At 39.1% G+C, this 22371-nt stretch overlaps 1 protein-coding gene across 2 annotated transcripts in view; it reads left to right on the plus strand.

The window, feature by feature from the left end:
- LOC131066847 (uncharacterized) overlaps positions 1-22371 on the plus strand; it is a 258474-nt gene that overhangs the window by 152910 nt on the left and 83193 nt on the right. For both annotated transcript variants that reach the window (XM_058001714.2, XM_058001713.2), the window contains one exon: positions 12291-12380. In XM_058001714.2, the coding sequence (XP_057857697.2) occupies positions 12291-12380 (90 nt within the window). The remainder of the gene's footprint in view (positions 1-12290; positions 12381-22371) is intronic.

Genomic DNA, 22371 nt, shown 5'->3' on the forward strand with positions numbered 1-22371 from the left:
ACTACTAAACCTTAATCATGATATGGACCCGATTATATCAAATTTGACTATAAAGATATAACACATCCTAAGAGAATATGAAATAAACTCCAAATGTTTCTAGAACTGTCATATTGAAGACATTAATGTGAGGCTCCTGCATCATACTCCCAGGGACAGAAAAATTCAAGTCCCCTTGAATTGCTGTAATCTTCTTCCGAGTTTTCCAATTGTATGGAGGCAGTAATGTCTCCATAAGAAAGATTGAATTGATGACGCTCCCCTCAACAAACTGTTGCCAATCTTCATGCTGAATACCCTTTGTGGTATGTATCGTGGTGCCCCCTTTGAATCCTGGAATAAATACCTTTGTCATAATCATCACATCTCCTGCATAAAAATACCAATCAACTTGATCCACAATCTGGTCTTCTTCCTGTTTATATATCTCTAAAACATCACAGTGATCAACAAATACTTCATCCTTTACATCAATAGTCTTCTCCTCAACATCTGATTTTTGCACTACATCATTTTCTTCCGAAACATTTGTGTCAACTTCTCCATCATCCAGGCAAACCATTTCCTCAACCATACCTGTCACCAACTCTCCATTATCTGCAAGAACCTTTTCCTCACAAGGTTCAACAACATCCTGTTGTTCACTCTCACTCTCTACACCAGCATTCATTTGCTGTCTGTGCCCTTCGAATGGAATGTGTACCGCTTCGTGATCCTTGTCTTCATCAGCAACTTCATCTTCATCCACCGCTTGCTCCAAAAGTAATGCTATTCTCTCCCACTTTGCAATACTCTTATCTAATTCTTCTCGAAGTTTCTTTGATCTTTCTTCTTCTTCTTTCTTCATTGCTTCCTCTTTTCTCCTTTTCTCTTCTGCTTCCTCATAAGCAATCCAAGCATCTAATTTCAATAGCAATTTCGACATTTCATCTTTATCTTCCATTATAACTTGATACCAATCCAGCACTTATAAATGCTTGTGAAGGACGCAAATCCAGTGCATGCGGTTGAATTTGGCCTCCTCCAACAATCATCCACAAATGGGTACTCAGCACCAAGAAAATCTATCAAATCATCTGCACAAACTCATCAAAGAAAATCTGGAAATTCATCTGCACAACTTTGTCAGAACATACTGAGAAAACAAAACTGTCACCACAAGGTCCTGGTGTGATCTCTAACTCTCACACGCTCAAGAACTTCCTGCTCTGATACCACTTGATGCAGAGCAATCACAACTTCAGCAAGGTTAGACCCAAATCAATATAAACAAAACACCAATACTGATTCAATCTTCAATAAGTACCTCAACCATGATATGGACTTCAGAATTATTGGTTTTCCTAAGATGAAAATGCTAACTCTGTGAGTAAAACTTCTTTTAACCAAATCGGTTCTTGAAACCGTCTCCAATACACTTGCCAAGGAACATTAAGATATTAAATTCTTCATTATTTTTATCTGTAACTTAGAACCCAAAAATATGTCGCTGTTACATTTCTGATCCATGAACTATTACATCTGTTTAAGATGGACTGTTAAGAAACCCGATCCATAACAAAATCAGTTATTAATCCTCCAATCAAAAAGCTCGATCCTTATAGGCTTTACCGAATCGATCTTGAACTACGTAAAGGTAAATCAAAACAAATTTGGAGTAGCAGTCACCGTAAACACTAAACAAATTACATTTCGAATACATCATTCACGGTTTTCGGAACATAGAAATTGCAAGGAACCGAGCAGTCACAGAGATGACAATATATAAATATGGAATGTTGTATTTTTCATCGCTCTGTATTACATTGATCATTTCTGTTTTTTTTTTCCTCGACTCCCCTCTCTCCGTTCTATTCTACGCTACTCTACTACCCTCAATTCTGTAAATTGCAGACATAAAGAGCTTTCAAAACTGATAACTAACTCACAACCAACTAATTTCTAACTTCCGACAAATAACTCAACATGACCGATGTAAAACCCCAAGTGTTTAGTCTTCTAAAGACACTTAAAATACTACTAAACCTTAATCATGATATGGACCCGATTATATCAAATTTGACTATAAAGATATAACAAATCCTAAGAGAATATGAAATAAACTCCAAATGTTTCTAGAACTGTCATATTGAAGACATTAATGTGAGGCTCCTGCATCACTTCGCTTGTTGCTATATGGTGGACTTGAGGGGAGTTGTGCACCTCTGTTGCTAGGCGGACTTCATTAGACTTGTTCCCCTTTATATGGGCGGACTTCTTTATCTGTTTGATCATGCTAAGTCCCTTCCAAGACGGACTTCATTCAATCTATGACCAAGCAGACTTGATTAATCTTTATACCCTTAGCACACACCATAAGGGTGGACTTGCTTGATACCTTGACCATGCTCACACATCCTTAAGTGGACTTAATAGCACTTATGCACCTCATACATGACAGAGTTCATCAAAATTGTGCACCATGGGCAGGCAGACTTGGAAGAAGGTATGCACCATGGAGGGCAGACTTCATGAGATGTCTTCCACTTTGCAAACTAATCCTAGGCGGACTTGAAGACACTTGATCTCCACGAGAACTAAATTCAAAATTTTCAGGGCTTATGCATTTCAACTCGGATCTTCTTGAAATTTGAAATTCATACTCCATTTATCCTCAGAATTCCTCAGGATCCCTAAAATCTAGGAACTTAGCTTTTTTGGAGAAAAATTGAATTTTGGGTGGAATTCTTGATCATTTTCAATGTAACTCAGAGCTCACAGTGCAAATCCTAGATCCCCTTTCCAAAAATAGAAAAAAGCAAGCATCCCTAAAAAATAGGAAAAACTTTTTAAAAATAGCCATTTTGGGGATCAGGCTTAAAGTGCCGAAAATGAAACTTCCTAAAAAATAGGAAAAAGCAAAAAAAAAAAACAAAACTTTCTAAAAATAGAAAGTTGTCCAAATTCACTCAAATCAATTGCAATCTTCGTCCTTCGGACTTTCTAGGCACATTGACGTTGTCTAGACTTTGTTCTAACCATGACTCGTACAAATGACTTATTACTTTCAAAACCTAGACCATTCAAAATTGACAAAATTGGTTCCGAGAGGTCAGAAGGCTTTAACAAAAACCCTAGAAAGAAAGAAACAAGGAGGGTCCCCATTCTCAATGGGGTGATGTGTGAAAAGGTCACAATAGGTTCTTATTCATCTTTTCACCTTTACTTTTCACCACACAATGCATGTGGGATATAAAAACACATTGATCTCACAGGTGTAAAATCGCACTTCATAGGGACATTCAAATTTCAGTTGATTTTCACCTTTGTTTGTCCAGCAAATGCAATGGTGGAAAATTGATCCCCATTGGGACTGATTTGACCCCAAATTCCTTAAATAATGTTGATTTCTAGCCCCTTGGTGGAAAATCAATCTTCATTTGGACATCACAATTCATTATTAATTCGCTTTCCTTTACACATTTCCTCAAAGTGGAAATTTACCTTTCATCGGGACTAATTATCCTTTGAAAAAACTTAGTTAAATACCTCATGGTGGAAAATCGATGTCCATCAGGATACATAAACTTAGTCAAATCCTTGCATTTTTATCCCTAGTGGAGAATTGACCTCCATCAAGACACATTGCTCATGTTATTTTTGCCTTAGTTTATCATTTTCTCCTCAAGTGGAATATCGAACCTCATCAACACACACAAATTTCACTTCACCTTGGTCATTTTACCATCAAGTGGAAAAATGTGGGTCATCGGGACTCACTTTCCTTGTGCATTTTCATTCTTGTGGGCTTGGTGGAAAAATGACCTCCATTGGGACCCATCTTTGTCCTTTGTTTTATCTTGAGTGGAAATTCTTGAGTCATCAGGGCTTTCCGCAAAATCACTTGCAAACTCAGCCGTGGAGTAGAAAAATTGTCTCCATCAAGTTTTTCATAATCCCTAACATTAAATTAACACTTTCATGCTTAAAATGGAGTGGAAAATCATGCTCCATCGGAACTTTGTCCGTTTTCATCTTCAATGCTCAATGGAAAAAGGCCTCCCATTGGGACTTAATGATTTATGATTTAACTGCTTGGTGGAAAAACGTTTCCTATCGGCAATTAACCCCACAACCATAACAACAAGATTTTTACGTGGAAACCTGGAAAGGGAAAAAACATGGTGGTATTTGAACCCACAATATTATTATACTATGGCCAAAACTCTGATAATATTACAAAAGGGGAGTGCACGTGCATTCACGTGCACTGCCTAGAGCTCACTGCTCAAATACAAAAGGGATACAACCCAGAGGAAGGCTCATTACCTTACAGGCTATTACAATTGATTACAATAATGAATGAACTGAAGTATAGCATCTAACTATGCCAAAATGTAGTTCCGGTTAGGCTCAGATTATCTTTTGCAAGTGATCTGTTTTCTTGCTCTGTTATACACCAGAACACCAAAATCTTTAATAACATTCACCAACCTCGCAAATTCGCTCATAACACATAAAAATGTTCAACCAAATCGATCTTATATATTTGCACCAACAAAAAGAATCATTTACCATCTTGGCTTCCAAAAACCGCATAACACACAACATGAAACGTGTATCACCAAGTCGGCTCAATCCATCCACAAATCCAAATGCGGACCAAAACATGAGGATAATATGCTTTCCATAAGTCGGTCCAATCACCTCGAACACGAAACCAATCACCGAAATCATCCCAACAAATCTGCAACACACGTTACACCAAAATAGCTCTGTTCTAATTGAATTACCGGATACTGGACCTCTAAACTTGCTCATGAATCAACGCCGGATATAGGGATGACTAAATAATCTGCCTCGAACCTTGAATCAACTGCTTGTATCACCGCAACCAAAATCCCATCACCAAAATCAAGATATGCACATTCCATCGATTACTGTGTTCCACCTTCTAAACTTATGCCTTATGAACAAAATGACTTTCGGTAAACCAAATCTATGTACACCGGATGTGATTTCCGAATTGAGTTGCCATCAATGACAACCCCTAAGCATCTCACATGAGTTGCAGTGCCGCTTGCAACTTAGTCATTGTCTCCAAGAGAATGAAATAGGATGCATATCTGGTCTCAACTGGTTTCAATAACTCCCTCTTTGAGAAGGTCTTGAAGAGTGAATGTGAAGTGTGGTAGTTGCAGATAAACATCTGCACATCTCTCGCATCGCCGATCACTCCTCCAATCCAATAAATCGTCCCCATGACCTTGAGTGCATTGCTCATGGCATGCACATAACATAGAGTCTACCAAATATGTTTGTAAGCTGCCTCAATAAGTTTCCCTGCAGCTCTGCACACATGTGCTGCATTTGTCACTACTTGGACCACTTTTGTGGCCCAACCTCCCCAATAGCCTCCTTGAGGACGTAAAACTAGAAATCAACATCTTTGCGATGCTCTGTACAATCGACTGCTTTGATAATGTATGGGCCCTCTACACATGTAACCATGATGTTGATGAGTGGATGATGGCTAATGTCCGTCCACCCATCCATAGCTATGCTACTTCCATAGTCCACCCAACATGCCTTCATCTTCTCCATCAAAACATTGATCTTGGAATAGCTCTTATCCAAGATCGTGGTCCTCAATTTGGTTTCACCTGGTGGCACATATGATGGTCCTCCGTTCACCACCATGGACATCATCTCCTTATAATAAAGAGACCGAGCTACATGAAATGGGATCCCATTAGCAAAGAAGAACTTGCCAATGGCATCATTTATCTCATCGTTCAGCTGGATATTGAACAAATCAGCTATGTGGTTACTTTGCAACTTGCGTTTCCCTGTCCACATAACCTCTCGTGATTGGGCCACAACACTAGAAGTGGAAGTGGATGAAGGTCTTGACATCACTCCTCTCATCAGCAATGTATGAGAAGAATTATGTTGTCTCTTTTGAAGTTGTGCCCTACCAGACAAAGTAATAGGGATTGCAACTGCACTACCATCAGGAATGCCCCAAAACTTCTTGATCTCAATTCTATATTGAATGTTTTTAGGTTCTTCCAAAAATTGAGACGAATCGACACCTTTTTCTCTCAAAAAAAGGAAGTGTGCATTCACTTTAGTCATGCTGCTAAATCATGCAAGACCACAAATGTTGCATTGTCACTTCCTTGATCATTGACCTGTCCCTGATATGCCTGCTATTTTTGATGCAAACTGTTTGAGAGGAGATTTAGGATCAAAGGACCCTTAGCATACTGTACCAATAACTCGGAAAGGCAATTTGTACAAGCTGGTGCACTTGGCATAGAACTAGATTGGGCTCTAGGATCATCCCCATGGTCACCCCCCTCAGCCCCAGGTTTATAATCTCAATCATTTCCACTATGAGAATGGATTTCCATCTCATCCTCACTCATGTCATGAGAGCTCATTGTGATAGTGACACTACATTTCACAAAATAAAAACAAAAATAAATTCAATAAGCATGTAGCTTCAGCCTAGTTTAACAAATTCAAAATTTAAAATTTGATGTTGAATCTTGAGGGAAAATGATGATTGATTGATTCATCATTTTGCTCTCAAGATTCAACATCAAATCTAATTTTTAAGGCAGATTAGAGCAGAAAATAATAAGGATCAGTCTGTTCAAAAGTAGAAAATAAAAAGGATCAGTGTCTTCAAAAGCAGAAATAGCCGAAGAGATTCAGACCAGCATCAAGGAAAGCAATTGAACAAGTATCAGTATTCTTAAGAGCAGAGCAATTCTTAATACATCAGAAATCTGATAACAGTGATCAGGGCAGAATACAAGGTAATCCAAAATGGGGACATTACAAAATATCTAAATCTCTTAGAATCTAATTTGCCTATTTTGTAGTTAGGAATTAAAATGTCGGTTATTAAAACTAAACATACAAAAATGTGTTAGTTTTGGTTTGAGCATAGACTAGGGTTCTTCAGATGTGACATTTGGTTTGAACTTGGACCAGGTTCTTTGGGTGTGACATCTTGTGAGGCTTACCATGAACATTTGTCAGGTGATAGACTGTCATGCTCAGTACTTCACCTATAATATGACATGTCTCAATTATGCATCATCGACATATCCATAAGAGTTGTCTTTCTCCTTTCAATTAGCAGATTTAACAAAGGTGTGAATGGGGCTATTAATTTCCATCTAATTCCTTGCTTCTCATGGTAGTCCTCAAATTGGTTGGAATTGAACTCACTCTTGTTATTGGACCTTAGTGTCATGATTATCATGCAAAGTTTTAGTCTACATTAGATTTCAATAGTACACCTTCATGATTTTCATCCAATGCTCTGTACTTGATAAAGGTTCCAATGCAATAAGATATCTCTGGAAATTATGTCCATGTTTTCATTAAGAAATGATTGACCAGTAACATAAAGTAGCTCACACCAATGATTTAAATGATCTAGTTGAGTCAGATATATTCACATGAATGAGATATAAAGCCTCCTTTGCATGCTATGCTCCTTCAATATCAAGCGACTTTTGTTTTTGATAACTATTCAAACAATCTACACATCTTACATTTATTGGATAATCTGTGAACTATACTAGTTCATTTCAATTTGGCTAAATTTTGAAGGTTGGGATGTGCAGATTTCTCATGTCAAATTGTTTTTCCGTTGTCCTCCACAACTAAGCTATGCGAATTAACCATGCCAGGTGGAACTAGTGTATAGAAACTACCTTGCCCAATGCCTAAGACAACTTTGATGTCCCACTTGACATTAGACACTTCTCACTTTTTTGAACAAAATATCTCTACAATGATAGAACTTTTTGTTAGCTAATTGATAGACAATAGATTTTTTTTCATATTTGCAGCAAACATAACTTCTGCTGCAACTGTTTATTTTATTGGACAGAACAATCTGAGCCTCTCCTATTCCTTCTACTACATTTGTTATATCATCACCCAAAAAAACAATTTTCATACAACTAGAATCAACATTGCACCTGACTTACCCATCTTTGTGATAGGTGAAATGTTAAGATGCATCCAGATAAAAAAAACAGCTATCAGTTGTATCTTTGCCATCACTGGAAGGTGCCATAAAAGCATGGTCTATCTCGTTGCATTCTTGCTCTCTCTCAACTGCCACATTAGCTTGATCTCACAACTTCTAATGAGACGTATCATATATTTTTTTCTAACTCTCTTTTTTGATGCTGTCAAACTCATGAGAATAGTAACACCTTGCTTGTGCTTGGATTATGCATCAGAAGTTAGTTCTCTTCACTTTCATTTTACTTTTGCGCTTTGCATGCTCTCAGATTATTCTAAAATGGACTTTTCCATTTTACATTTGTCTCTTTTTTTTTGCAACAAATATGAACTGACTTTTTCAAACGTAGGAGTTTGACTCTGCCAAAACAAATGTTTCAAATGACTGTTGGAAAATATTGATGACCTAATCTCTTAGGTCTTTTATCTTTAGTAAATTCTTTATCAGTGTCCTAACCTCACCTAACTTGATGAAAGCCAACAATTTCCTGAATAAAAGACACTGCCTTTTTTAAAAGTTTGATATCTGTTTTGTACGCTCTTTCAAAGATCAGAAGCAGAAGTGGCACCTCAAACTTCTTGGATCAATCAATCAGACAAACAATTCTAACAAGTCGTATTTATGATGGTTAGACAAATTGCAGGAGTTTGAAGTGGTTTTGGTTTCTGTTTTTAGGATTTAGTTAAGTTACCGGTTCGGGTTCAAGACGCAAACCCGGTTCGTGGGTTTGGGCAATTTTTTTTTACCTTTCGGCTTTGTGGGTTGGATTTGTCCGTATACAAATACATATACATATACATATACATATACATATACATATACATATACACATATATACATACATACATACATACATACATACATATATATATATATATATTATATGCAAAAATTTAAAGAAATATACAAAATTACAAATCTAAATACATTTAATAGTATGCTACTTCATCAATAAATCAATGCGAAATGCCAATTCAATTGATAGTTCAGAATTTCAAAAGGCAAAAAAAATAAAAAATTTAATGTTCAAAGTCACTTTGATGTGACTTAACCTAGTTGGTTGCTTGGGTTCACCCAAGTTCGCGCCTGGGTTCGCCCGGGTCCGGCCAAGGTTGACGCCAGGGGCCTTGGGTTCCCTGGGGTAAACCTTGGCCGCAACAGGAACCCGGACCCATGCGGAACCGATCTGTGTTAGGGGTTTAAAACCCACGAACCCGACAACTTAGGGATTAAGTCTACAAGTTTAGATGCTGTCATTTGGAAATTGTGAACATCTTGATATTTGGTAGAAGGTCCCAAGTTAATCTTTGTTATGTTGAAGTCCCTAGCAGTTGCTTGACTTGGATCCTTTTGTGCTTAGGGGTGAGCTACTTCAATATACAAACCTCTTGTGTTGCTATCCTCTCTTAGCATAGATGTAGTTTTCAATTTGTTGGCCGTTGGAGTTCTTTGTACTAACTGCCTGCACAACATTGTTGTCTGCGAGGCTTAATTGAATTGTTTTCCTCTTTTTAGAAAGAGTTTGTTGAAGCCATAAAGAGGAGGTAGGGGTTGACAAAGATATAATACTCGGAGAAAGAAAATGTAAGGCTTTCCTAAGAGGAGGGGTCTTGGAAACTTCCACCTTAGGGGAGGAAGGAGTTGGGCCAACTTTGGTAGGAGGACTTTATGGCACATTCCATGAAGGGGAATTAAGTGGGTCGTGAGAAGAGGGAGAGTCACTTGCTTGGGATGGGGATGAAGGCACATCTATTGTCTCTTATTCTACTGCTTCTTTCTCCTTCCCCTTTTGTGTTCTCTTCTAAGAGGCATCTCCATAAGTTTTCTTAGGAACTCTCTTCTCTAGATGGTCTTCATCATCATCTCCTCCATCGCTTGAAGCTGTTTGTTGGGTGGAGGGAGATTGGTGTGGATTGGAAGAGGAAGGTGCTTGACTTATCTCATCCTGTCTTGCAGTATCTTGGGTTGTTTTGAGTACCACTGCGGTTTTCGCCTCAATAAGTTTTTTTAATACTCCAATTAATTGGTACTATTGGTTGTGTTTGCACACAATTGATGAAAATGAGGTCTTCCAAATCAGACTCATCATCTTCAATCTCTGAAATGTCCCAATTTAGCTTGAAAGTTACAAGCTTCCTTTGTTCATTCTTATCCAATTTCTCTTTTTGACCTCATACTCATCTGCGCAATCTGTCTTCCAAAGGTGGGATGTGGTGGAAATTTGTACCTATTTGCAGGTTGTTCTTGACAAAATCCTTGCTATCAAAGGGTAACCTTCTTTCATAAAATTGCATGGAGAACTTTACCATTTTTCTCTCAATGTTGAGAGCATGAGACATGGACTTGCACTAATAATAACTGAGACCAATGGGAAATTGAATTCCTGTCTTCTTCCTCTTTTGAGATCTTTTGCTCACCTTAGCTACTTGTCTGCAGACTTCAATGAGGACAAATTTGTCTTCAGCATATTTGAGCAGTTTATACGGGAGCCCATCAAGACTTCCAACTTTGATATAAGTGAACCCTCTAGAATTGTATGAAGTGGCTGCCATAGGTGTGAACTAGTTGAATAGCCTCGGCATAGACTTGTAGACCGATATCTTCTTGGATATCTCTAACTACCTTCATTGTGAATGCATCATTCACTCCTCTAAATCTCTTGTAGCTCTTTTCCAATTGGAGTTGAGTGTAATAATCATAAATTTAAACCATATCACCATGTACATCTTTGTGACATAAACCTGACCATGGTCAAGTGCATGCAATTGCATAAAATAAATAATTATTTGAATGAAGAAATACACCCATTCCTCGAAATCATGGGCATTTTCATTACCCTTCAATCTGTGCAAAAGGACTTATGTTTGAAATCTGTTCTGCAAAGTGAGATCTGTGTAACCTTATAGGTAATATGGATTTTCATCGTACTTTTAGGTAAATTTGAGTACTTTACCTCAATTTTCCTTGTGTGTGCTTTTCACAATTTTTCTCGTCATCCTTTGCAAGTTTGCTTTCAAGTGCTTGTTAAAATGAATTCTTTTCGATAATCTAATTCTTTATATGTGTTTGCATTCAATGCTTTGGTGTGGAAGAGAAGCATTAATTGTAGATACTTGTAAGTATTTTCTTTAATAGCTTTCACACCACCAAATTTGAAAATAACGGCTTGATATAGCCAATTAACATTTTCACAAGTTTTAGAAACGTTGTTGGGTTGCGAGAGTGGTTTTGAAACTTCTTTTCATAATTGAAGATCAATTTAATGATCTTTTGAAACTTCTCTTTGTAAGTAGTGAAAACTCCTTCATAGTTATGAGTTCTTCGTCGAGTTTTGACATGGTTGTTAGACCCTTGTTGGGATTCGAGAAAGTTTTTGAAACCGATTCCGAAGACCGACACAAAAGAAGGAGACACTTAGAAATTTTGGAATATAGTGTTTTCACGGAACTTAAGAAGGCTTTGAGAACTTTGTTGGGGACTGATGGGGTTGTGAGAACAATTAGAAGAATCTGCACACAATGTAATCCAAAAATCTACTACATATCTTCATGGACTATGGAAACTACTAGACTTAAATTATGAGAACCTTGTCGGGTTTCAATGAACATTTTAGAATTAATGAATGAACCTGAAAAGAAAAAGGAAAACATGTGATTTTTGAAAGGGTGAGAATTGTGAGATAACTTTGTCGAGGATTGACAAAGGTTTCACAACGTTTAGGATTTTCCGCCAACATAAGCAAAAGAAGCTAAGGAATAAAAGGGGCTGACGTAAACAAGGGCATCACTTGGTTAACTCTAGCTCACTCAAAATTTTGATTAAAATGAGGACAAAATTTTTGCAGAATACTTTTTTAACCTTTTCGAAAGATGCTCATTGAGATTAATCCCCCTTTTTTGTTGATACTGTTGGAGTTAGATATGTTGTTGAAAGTATTTCCTAAGATCATAATAATTTTGCATCTTAGTATTTTGATTTTCCGATAGGAACCTAGTTTAATTATTTTAGCAATATTCACCAAGATTTGTGACTTCTTCCGTGTAACTATAAATCTCTAAATTAATACTAAGAATTGTAGCTATTTGGTTATTTTAATTATTTTAATAAGTTCCTTTTCTATAATTTTATTATGAATGGATACAAGACACTTTTTAGAGAAAACATGTTTTTTAAAGTTCCATATTGTTCAGGTTTCCTTATAGTCAATTTGATGAATTTTTGAAAGATAAGGTTTTGCATCTTCTGATCTTTCCAGGTTTTTATGACAAAAGAAGGAAAGGGCTGGGGGGTTCGTACATTGGACAAAATAATGGCACGCTCTTTTTTGTTTGAGTACATCGGAGAGGTGATAATTGAACTTATACGAGTATGGTTAAATTCTTTTTATCAAAAAATCACATAAATCTACTATATTTTGTTAGAAATAAGATATTATCATATGCCATAGATTCTTAATGTGTTAATGATGTCTAATCACACAACTTGCACAATGTAAATTACACTAAATGTAACTCCTCTCGGTCTGTGTTGATAAAATATATGTACACATTACGGACATGCCTTATTGTGCATCTTCTTTCTAATTGTTGCATTCATGCTTGGTTTGTTAGGAAGATCAAGGTTTTGTATGCATGAACAAGAGTAATCTTGTGGAAATTTGATTCAAATCCAAAACTGACAGAAGACCCATGGGAACAAATTGAAGATACTGTAGTGTTGGCCATGGGAAATGGGCAGTGTGTTAGCTGGAGGGTGCAGGCATCACAGAAAATGTTGCAGCCTGGATTTTATTGGAGGCCACAAAAGATTGTGTAGAAAACAGACAGAGGCTAGGACAGAGTGCAAAACCACATTTTATGGATGGTTGTAAAGTGAAGTATAGAGTGTAGAAAAATTAGCACATAGCACAGAAAAGCTGCATGGTCAACTGTGGGCAATTGTTTTATGTATTTCTGAATTTTATCAGCAAATCAAAACTTCTTGGTGTTTGAAAACTTATTCTTGGGTTTTTATTTGTTATTTTTTCATTTTGCTAAGTCAATCAATTTAGAAATTTAAAGTCAACTTTTATGGAAAACATTTTGAAAAATGTCTAGTCCTAGGTCAAAACCCTTGTCAGTCACGGCCAACTTTCAAAATCAATTTTGGGTTGAAGTGCTGAAGATAACTAGTCTAAATTTTAGCATATGTAGTCTCAAGAAACTCATGGAACCATGGTTGCTAAGGATTGAAACTATTACAATATAATCCTCAAAAAGGAAGCAATACCTTTGACAAATTTTGAAGATCTTGACTAATGTCACAAGAAAGCCCTCTTATAAACTGTTCTAATCTAATGAATCGATCCTAGAAGTTCAAAATGCTATTTCTTCTAGTAATCTTTGGGAATGCCTGAAAAACTAATATGAAATATCAAAAAGTAGTGCTAGATCTAAAGATTTTGTTTGTTTCCTTGAAATTTAGCGAGGGTTGGTTTTTTCCTTTCACATTCTTAATCTGAAAGACTTGAAGAGATTGGCTATTTTCTGCAAAGAAGGTGGATGAAGATGATATGGTTGCTCAAATAATCAAGTCTTTGATCTTTATATATATTTTGGAGCCTTAGCATTTGTTGTTAGAGACAAAATGTGGGGAATCCTTTTAAAAGAGAATGAGTATAGCTTTACTTTGTGTGAAGGTCCAAATGACCAATAGCAGATGTGTTAGGGGAAACCTATGTTCAGGGTTTTGCCCATGTGTAAGTTCAAACATTCAAAACTCACAAGTGAACACCGGCTATCAACTGTTTAGGTTTCCCTTTTCAAATTTTGAATTGAAAGACAAGGGTGATTATAAATTCATCCAATGATAAGCAAAGGTTGTTAAAAGTGAAAAATGAATCCTACAACACCGCTATGGCAATGGACACAAAAATGAGTGCCAAAGCCTGAGGTGGATATTGCAATGTAGACAATTTTTTATCTTTCAGTTCTTTTCCAGTTTAATTCAAATTGCAAGTAGGTGAAACTGTTATCCTCATTTTTGTTTTAAAAAATATGGACTATAACATAGAAATTTTTGTCAAAAATGAAAATTTTACTCGGCACACTTTTCGAGGCAGAATTTTTCTTTGCCTTTGGACTGGCTTAATCCTCAATCTGTCCTCGAACCATGTTTCAAATTTCATCGCGTTTCGAGTTCGTTTGCTATGTTTTTCTTTTAATTTCGGGATTTTTCTCCCTGACTACAGGGGGGAAATTTTCTTTAAGTTTTCCCTTTGTTTTTAGTGTTGTAGGAAAATTTAAGTTAATTACAAGTGCACTTTATGAAAAATAGAACTTGTAACTTACTTTTTATTTCGCCCTTGTTGCTTTTTGACTTTTTGGTCATTGTAGGAACTTTTTGGACATATTACAAGTGAACTTTAAATTATAAAGTTAAAATAAAACTTGTAAAAAGTTCCACTTAGTGATTTTAAGTTATGGTAGGGGTTTTTCTCCTCCATTACAAGTTTTTTGAAGTCACTTTAAGTTGTAATAGGGATTTTATTTCCCTATTACAAGTTTTATTTTTAAAGTTAAGTTATTTTTGTGACTTGTAAAAGGAATTTTATTTTCCCTTTACTAGTCTTTTGTTGAGTTGTTTAAAAAACTTGTAAAGGGAGTTTTATTTTCCTTTTACAAGTAATTTAAACTTGTAGTTTGCTCTCACAAACCCGATTTTGCCTTATGCATGAAAAGTGAACATTTTTAAACTTGCAAATGGGTTTTAGAAACCCGATTTCTTTTGTTCTTTGCAATTTTAAACTTGTTATTCTTCCTCAAGAACTCGACCAGCTATGTGGATTTTGTTGAAGATTTCCAACGGTTTTTTGTGGAGAGATTCAAGGAGGAAGAAGGCATTTAGGTTTCATTGCTATTCTCATGCATCTTCAAACTCCTTTCATGCCATTTGGAAGACGTTGTTGCTGGTTTTATGGTGTTTTGACAATAAACATGTGTTTTTGAAATACCACGATTTGTCTCATTCAAGTGCCACGCATCTTGTCTCTCCCAAATTGTTTTGGTTTGTCTTGCCTAGGCGTGGAGGTTGGATGCTTTGTTTGATTGATTCTTTATGATTTTGATAAGTGTTTTGCTCCATATGGCGTTTTTCCAAAATCGTGGCTAGGGTTTGGAGTTTGTTTTGTTGTCTATTTAAGAGATTCTTTCTCTTCTTACAAGGATTGCTTCATATTCTTGGGAGGTTGTTTTGATTGATCAAGGTATGTTCTCTTCTCTTTTTCTTGTTTTTGTTTGTTTTAATTTCCTTGGTCAATTTGTAAATATGTTAGTTTTGTTAGTTCTTACCTAAAATCAGTTTTGTGAGAGATTTTCCCCTTTGTTCCAAGTTTGCAAAGCAATTTGTGAATTGCATTGTCTTTCCCCATTTTCCCTCTTTATTTTCGGGATTTAAAAACCCGATTGCAAGTAAGATGAAAATAATTGATCTACCGCTTTGGTTTAAAAATCTTAACTATCTTTTGATGAAATTTCAAGTTTCAAAGCTGGATAATACCTATCCTTTCAAAATCGGGTTTTTAAAACCTGATTACAAGTTGAAAGTTGTTCCCATTTTCATGAAGATGATCTTCTCAAAATCTTTCCATTTTCATCCATACTCATTGCCATCATCCGTGCATACCATTCCTGCCATTTGCTACATGTCAAAATCTCATTTTTCACCCACTTCTTCATTTTCCTTTCTACAAGTATACTTGCATTCGGGTTTCAAAAGTCCAATTGTACATTTGTTCTTCCCCACTTGTATACTTGTAAAACTTTCCCCCAGATCCGAAATTGGGCAAAACCAAGTTTCAAGCATCCCTATTTATTTCCCATCTTCCTCTCACAAAGTTGTGAAGTGCAAGAGTTAGAAGAGAAGATGACAATTGTTCAAACATAAACTACTTCTCCTCTGCTTTCAATTGCTACAGAAGGAGAGCTAATGGCTTTACCTCCAGGGCTCAGTTCTTTCACTCCCAAGAGAAAGAAGCAAGAAATTTCTCCTGATGTATTTGATAATCAGCAGCTTAAGCAATCTAGGCCCAAGATTGCTAAAAGAGCCAAGACAATCTCAAGGGTAACAGTTGATAGCAACAAGATGAAGGTGGTTGAAATTGTTGAGCTTCTTGTGGACAAGCCACATGAGGAGATGCAAGTTGCTGATTACTGAGTCACAAGGGTAGAATTGGGTAAGCAAACACATGAAGTGGTCAAGCATGATGCCCAACAGTCTGTAGCCTCTCTAGTACAACGATATGATGAGCTTCTAGCAAAGAAAGACAAGCTGGAAGAGGAGAATAGGCAACTAGTTGCAGTTGTTCAAAAGATCACTAAACTCGCTAGTGAAGGGAGCAATCCTTCGAGATCTTCCGGTCCACGAGAATCAATTCAAGAAGTTGAGAGAGCTGCTCATAGGTACAAGCATTGGAATCTTGGTTGGGTCAGCTTCATGATTTATGTGCATGTCTTGAAGGAGGTTTTTCAATTGATGGTCAAATTGAAGACCATTGAGGAACAATTGAACCAGGTTTCTGGCACGTTTAAACAAAACTTGGAAAAGGTGGAAGATAGCTTGACAACATGGCTTAAGATTCCTCAACAAAAGTTGAGTGCTCTTGTAGAACATCAGGTTATTCCTTCGAGGGTTGTATATCTAGAATACCAGGAGCTCTTGGAGAACAAAGCCCTTGTTCTCAAGTCACTTGTTGAAGACATTGATGATGCCATGAGACTGCGATTGGAAGTATTTCAAGATATTGTTTCTCGTTGTGAGAAAGTTTCTTGTAATAGCATGGATCATAATGGGGAGTTATTATCAGAAGAAAGGGTTCTCTCAGATCTACAATTGAAGATTCATCATGAGTGGAAGAGTGAACCATTTTCAGCTGCATCCATTCAAGCTTTGGTGACTTACCAAGTCTTCTTACAGGAAATCCAGTCTTCCTTTGAGAAGAATGATGCCACAATCCTTTGTTGCAATGATGTTATTGTGAAAACCATGATCGTGGCAAAGAATACCCATGAACCTGTTGGTGTTTGTTTTATCATCTACCAAACATTAGAATAAGATACCCGAAGGTATTCTATCCTCTCTTGAAAAATCATTGGTAATTCCAAGGTCTATATGTGCGAAAAAGTGACTTTAGTGGGATAGCTACTAGGGTAGTGTTTGCTGAAAATCTCAAGGGGGACTTACGTTAACAAATGTCTTTCAGGCTTTTGGACTTAGATAGATTTATCATTTTTAGGCTTTCTTTTTTTGGATTTTTGAGATTTAGACTTTCAAAAACGGAAAAAGGGATAAGGTTAAGAAAACTGATCTAAACTTACGAGATCTGGAGACGATATTAATTGGGTGCTGTCGGGAAACCATGCTTTGCTTCGCCACACTGAGGACAACTACACAAAGCGGGTGCAATCTTCAACGGGTTGTGCTTATGATTGGAATGTTGGCATGCATAGAGGATACTAACTTTGCATAGTGAGATGGAAATCATCCATTCATCAAAAGTATGAGCAGAGATACACGATCAATTAACACTTATCAAATCCTTCATTCAATTCTAACAACATGAAAGCAAATCTAAATTAACTTTAACTAATTTGTTGAGGAAATTGAAACCATGCTAATCACTCAAACAACAAAGATTACAAAGCCTTAAGAGAAAGTGCACATGCAATATATTATTTGAAAAAATGACCTTCACGCAACAATATATCAAAAACCTCACACACTCTCCAAATGAGAGGAGGTAGTGTTGTCGGGTAATTAAGCATTAAGGTAAATTGTGTTAGTGTCGGCAGTTAACCCGTCGATTGTCGGCAGTTGATATCGGGTAACTGACCAGACTCCTTTATATTGTATCTGTTCCCAGTCTTTGGGAAGGCTATTGTAGTCGAACATATTGCTATCATTGTATGTACTGGCTTACCATGAATCAATAGAACACTTGTGAGTTCCATATATTCTGTGTACTTCTGTCATTTATGCAATGTCTTAACTTGACACCCTATGGGGAAAACATTTGGCGCCGTTGCCTAGACATACTCGGGAAAGGAAGGAGCGGATGGCGCATAGACACGATGGGCCTACCCGTTGGTGAGATAAACCCAGAGGCCGACGACGCGCAAATAGAGCTCTACAATGAGGAAGACACTGCGACGAGGGAATTTTCAATCCTACTCCAGGTAGCCATCGAGACCTACGTCCGAAGAGAGGCCACGGAGGCTGAAATCCCACCAAGTGCCGTGTGGACAGCACTGGAAGTTAGCTCGACAGTAAATCGGTTGATGAACCACCTCCCCCGGTTGCTTGCACAGGCATCACTGGCACAACAAACTTGCTTGGAGGAGATTGCCCGAGAAGAGCGACGCCAACAAATCCTCCAACAGTACGAAGAAAGCAGCCGTCGGGAAGCGGAGCGGGATGGCACGAGGCCAAGAAGGACTTGAACCCTGAATCCCATAGGGATAAAGGAACATTCTATATTCAAATAAAGGTGTCATAATATTGACACAAGTTGTATCTGATGAAATGAATTAATAAAGGAGTGTTCTGGTTTTATGTGTTGTTATTTATGGAAATGTACGGGAATTAATGCCCAACCTATTAAAGAAAGATAGAAATAAGAAAGTAGAAACGGACGAGTGGGAGGCCGCACAAAGGGCCTTGATTCTGTAACGAGTAGAACGTAGATAGAGGCTGAGGCAACTTGCCGTAGGACAACCTGTCGAGGGGTTGCCCGAAGGGAACCAAGGAGGTGTCACGGAGGGTGCAGAAGCCGAGGGAAATTTCGACTCGTCGCCAGAACACCGTAGGGTGAGAAGCCACAAAGAGTTTCTGGAGGAAACAAGGTTACGGAGGAATCTAGTCGAAGAGACACGAGATCAGTTCAGAAACTTATCCCTTACGCCACGAAGTGAGGATCACCAAAGGGAGTCAGAAGTGGGCGCGGGTGAGAACGAAGGGGAGGACAACCGTACGGCTGTAGGTGCGACACACGACAGGCAAAACGCCGTACCCCCAGTCACCCACACAAGACACACCACCGGCGCCGGAGGGAGCGATGCAGGGGCACAGACACAGCCACAGCCACCTTCAGGGAGACGACCCCCATCGATGGCGGGCAAACAGAAGTTGCCCAAATTCGACAGAGATGGCAACGATGACCCCGTATGACACTGTCATACATGTGAAACTATTTGGTCCGCCAACGGAGTGATGGACCAGGATGAGTGGGTACAGCAGTTCCCAACCACATTAGGCGGAGTTGCCATAGATTGGTACTCCGATGTTGACAAGCAAAAAGTGGGCACATGGGCCAATCTACATAAGGAATTCAAGGAAGAGTTTCGGTTGCTCCGTGATGACAATGAAATCGTAGCCGAGATATATAGTACCAAACAAGGTCCCAAGGAGATAGTATGGGCATACAGTCGGAGGTTGAAAGAACTGCTAGGTAAAATGGAAAGCCAACCCGCAGATGGGTTGAAGAAACGATGGTTCGTTGAAGGGTTGAAATCCTCCCTATGGAAGAAGATGAACATTGTACCCCCGACGTCATATGACGACGCCTATAATAGGGCGATGGACCTCGAAAGCGAACACAAAATGTCAAGGAAGAAGAAAAGTAATAAATACTCATCCGACGATGATAAAGAATCTGACAGGGAAAGCAACAGCGGTGGCGATTCGAGCAAAAAGGTGCACGCGCTCCAAAAGGACATGGAACGAATGCTGAAAGAATTCAAAGCCATGAAGGGGAGTACAAGTAAGATTGAAGAAAACGACGTGTGGTGTACGGATTGTAGGAGTGACGGACACACCAAGAGGTCCTGCCCCAAGAAGGCTTTTTGCGACAGTTGACAAAGGAATGTCCCTACAATATGAAAACCAGGAGCCAACAAGTTCTCTTCACGCAAGAGCAGTCGGCCGTGGGAACTTCGCAAACCACCAACAATAATGCATCATCTGGCGGATACCAGAACAACCGGTGAGGGGGGAAGACCAATAATAACAATAATAATAGGGGCTGGATCCAATATGATGCGAAGGGACGACCAATGATCCAGTGTCGAGCCTACAATCAATGGGGCGACTTTGCCAGAGAATGCACCTCAGAAGAAACCCCACAAAAACTATGCAAATGGTGTGGGCCTGGAGACCACGATGATGGAACTTGCCCAAAGTCGGGAGTGAACCTGCTCAACATTGACAGGACGGAGGAACGGGTATTGGCAATCACATGATCACAAGCAAAGAAGGCCACATACCCGGACCCCCGAACAGAGAAGCAGCGGGCGCTAGAGGCGAAGGTTGAAGTGGCGAAGGAAATGTTGGCACAAGGGAACACTCAAGAAGCGGCAAGTACTTCCCGCTCTGAGGTTGAGGAAAATATCTTGAATCAAATGTTGCAAACTGAAGTACCTGTGAAGATGAAGGACCTCCTGGAAACGATGCTGCAATTACCTACAACACTCGTACGTACGGTGCAAGTAACCTCACAGAGTCGGGTGACCCAGAATACGGATGTTCCTGGCGGAACACCAACAGACCCATTGGTGCTGACACTATACAGTGGTCGGCACTCGACGGTGGTAGAAATGGGAATACTTGGCACCATTTTGACTGACACCATTGTCGACAGCGGGTCGAGAGTGAATGTGCTTCCGGAAGAAACCTAGAGGAAGCTTGGCAAGCTGACACTATGGCCGTCAACCTTCAACTTACTGGGAGCGGATCAACATGGTATCAAACCTCTTGGAACGCTCATGGTGCAACAAGTGACCATCGGGACACAACCATTTGTCATCGGGACACAACCATTTGTCCTCGACTTCGTGGTGATTCCGCTCGCCAAGAAAGGATACGACGCCATTCTTGGTAGAGGGTGGTTGGTGGCGGCCAGATTGAATCACAACTGGAAGCGTAACACGCTGTCCATGGAGAAAGTTGAGCGGAAATTTATTATCGACCTGAAAACACAACTTGTGAGTGAAGAACTTGCGTCAGAATCGGAATCGGACGGCGAGGGCGAAGTTGATGAAGGAAAGTACGGAAGGGAACCGGATGAGGAAGGCGTCCTGGGAATCCAAGGATATTCGGAAGATGAGACCGATTCCCTTAATGGGCTCTTCCATTGGCAATGGAAGACTACGAGCTGTTGTATGGGTACAACATGTTGGAGGTTGACGAGGAGTCGGACGAAAATGAATTTCCGCCAGCGTACGGGGAATACACGGAAGGGGATGCTCCTATCAACGATACACCAACAAAACCTACAAACCTCGGCACGGAAGCAGAGCCAAGGAACATCCTGGTGGGCGACGACTGGAATCCAGTCCTGAAAGCCGTCGCGTTTAAAATATTCATGGAATACAAGGATGTATTCGCCTGGACGTACAAGGACCTGAAAGGGGTGCCGCCAGAACTGTGCGTACATCAAATTTCACTCATACCTGGGGTCGTACTTGTATGGAAGAGGCCGTACAGAATGAATAAAAACTATGCTGCGAGAGTGAATGATGAAATCGAGCGTATGCTCGAAGCCAGGATTATTTTCAAAGTGCAGACCAGCGAGTGGGTATGGCCCATAGTGATATCCCTTAAAAAGGAGGCAAACCGGATCTGAATCTACGTGGATTTCAGATGCCTTAACGCGGTCACCATAAAGGACCTATTTCCAATACCATTTATGGATAGCATCTTGGAGGAAGTGGCTGGTCATGAAATTTATTCATTTATGGATAGATTTTTTGGGTATAACCAGATATCCATTGTCGAAGAGGACAAATTAAAAATGACCTTCATAGTGGAAGATGGCGTGTACGCATATAATCGAATGCCTTTCGGGTTATGCAACACGCCAACGACATTCCAACAGAGAATCCTTCACATATTTGACAAGATGTCAGTAGGAAACTTCAGGGCGTTCTTTGATGACTGGTCCATCTACAGTGACAAGGATGGACATCTGACCGCACTTGGCGAATGCATGGAGAGATGCAGGCGAGCCTGCCTAGCACTCAATCCCAAAAAATGCAAATTCATGGTGCCTCAAGGGAAGCTGTTAGGACACATAGTGTGTAAGGCTGGACTCAAGACTGACCCAGACAAGATTCGGGTGATAGTGGAAATGGAGGCACCGACAGATGTCACGGGAGTCAAATCCTTCCTAGGACACATAGGGTATTACAGGCGGTTTATCAAAAATTTTGCTCAAGTATCCTGCCCTCTGGACAAGCTGACGAGGAGAGGTGAATGATATGCATGGGGGCGGCTCAGGAAGAGGCCTTCCAAGAATTGAAGTCACA

The sequence above is a fragment of the Cryptomeria japonica genome, chromosome 8 (assembly GCF_030272615.1).
Source record: "Cryptomeria japonica chromosome 8, Sugi_1.0, whole genome shotgun sequence".
Taxonomy (NCBI): Eukaryota; Viridiplantae; Streptophyta; class Pinopsida; order Cupressales; family Cupressaceae; genus Cryptomeria; species Cryptomeria japonica.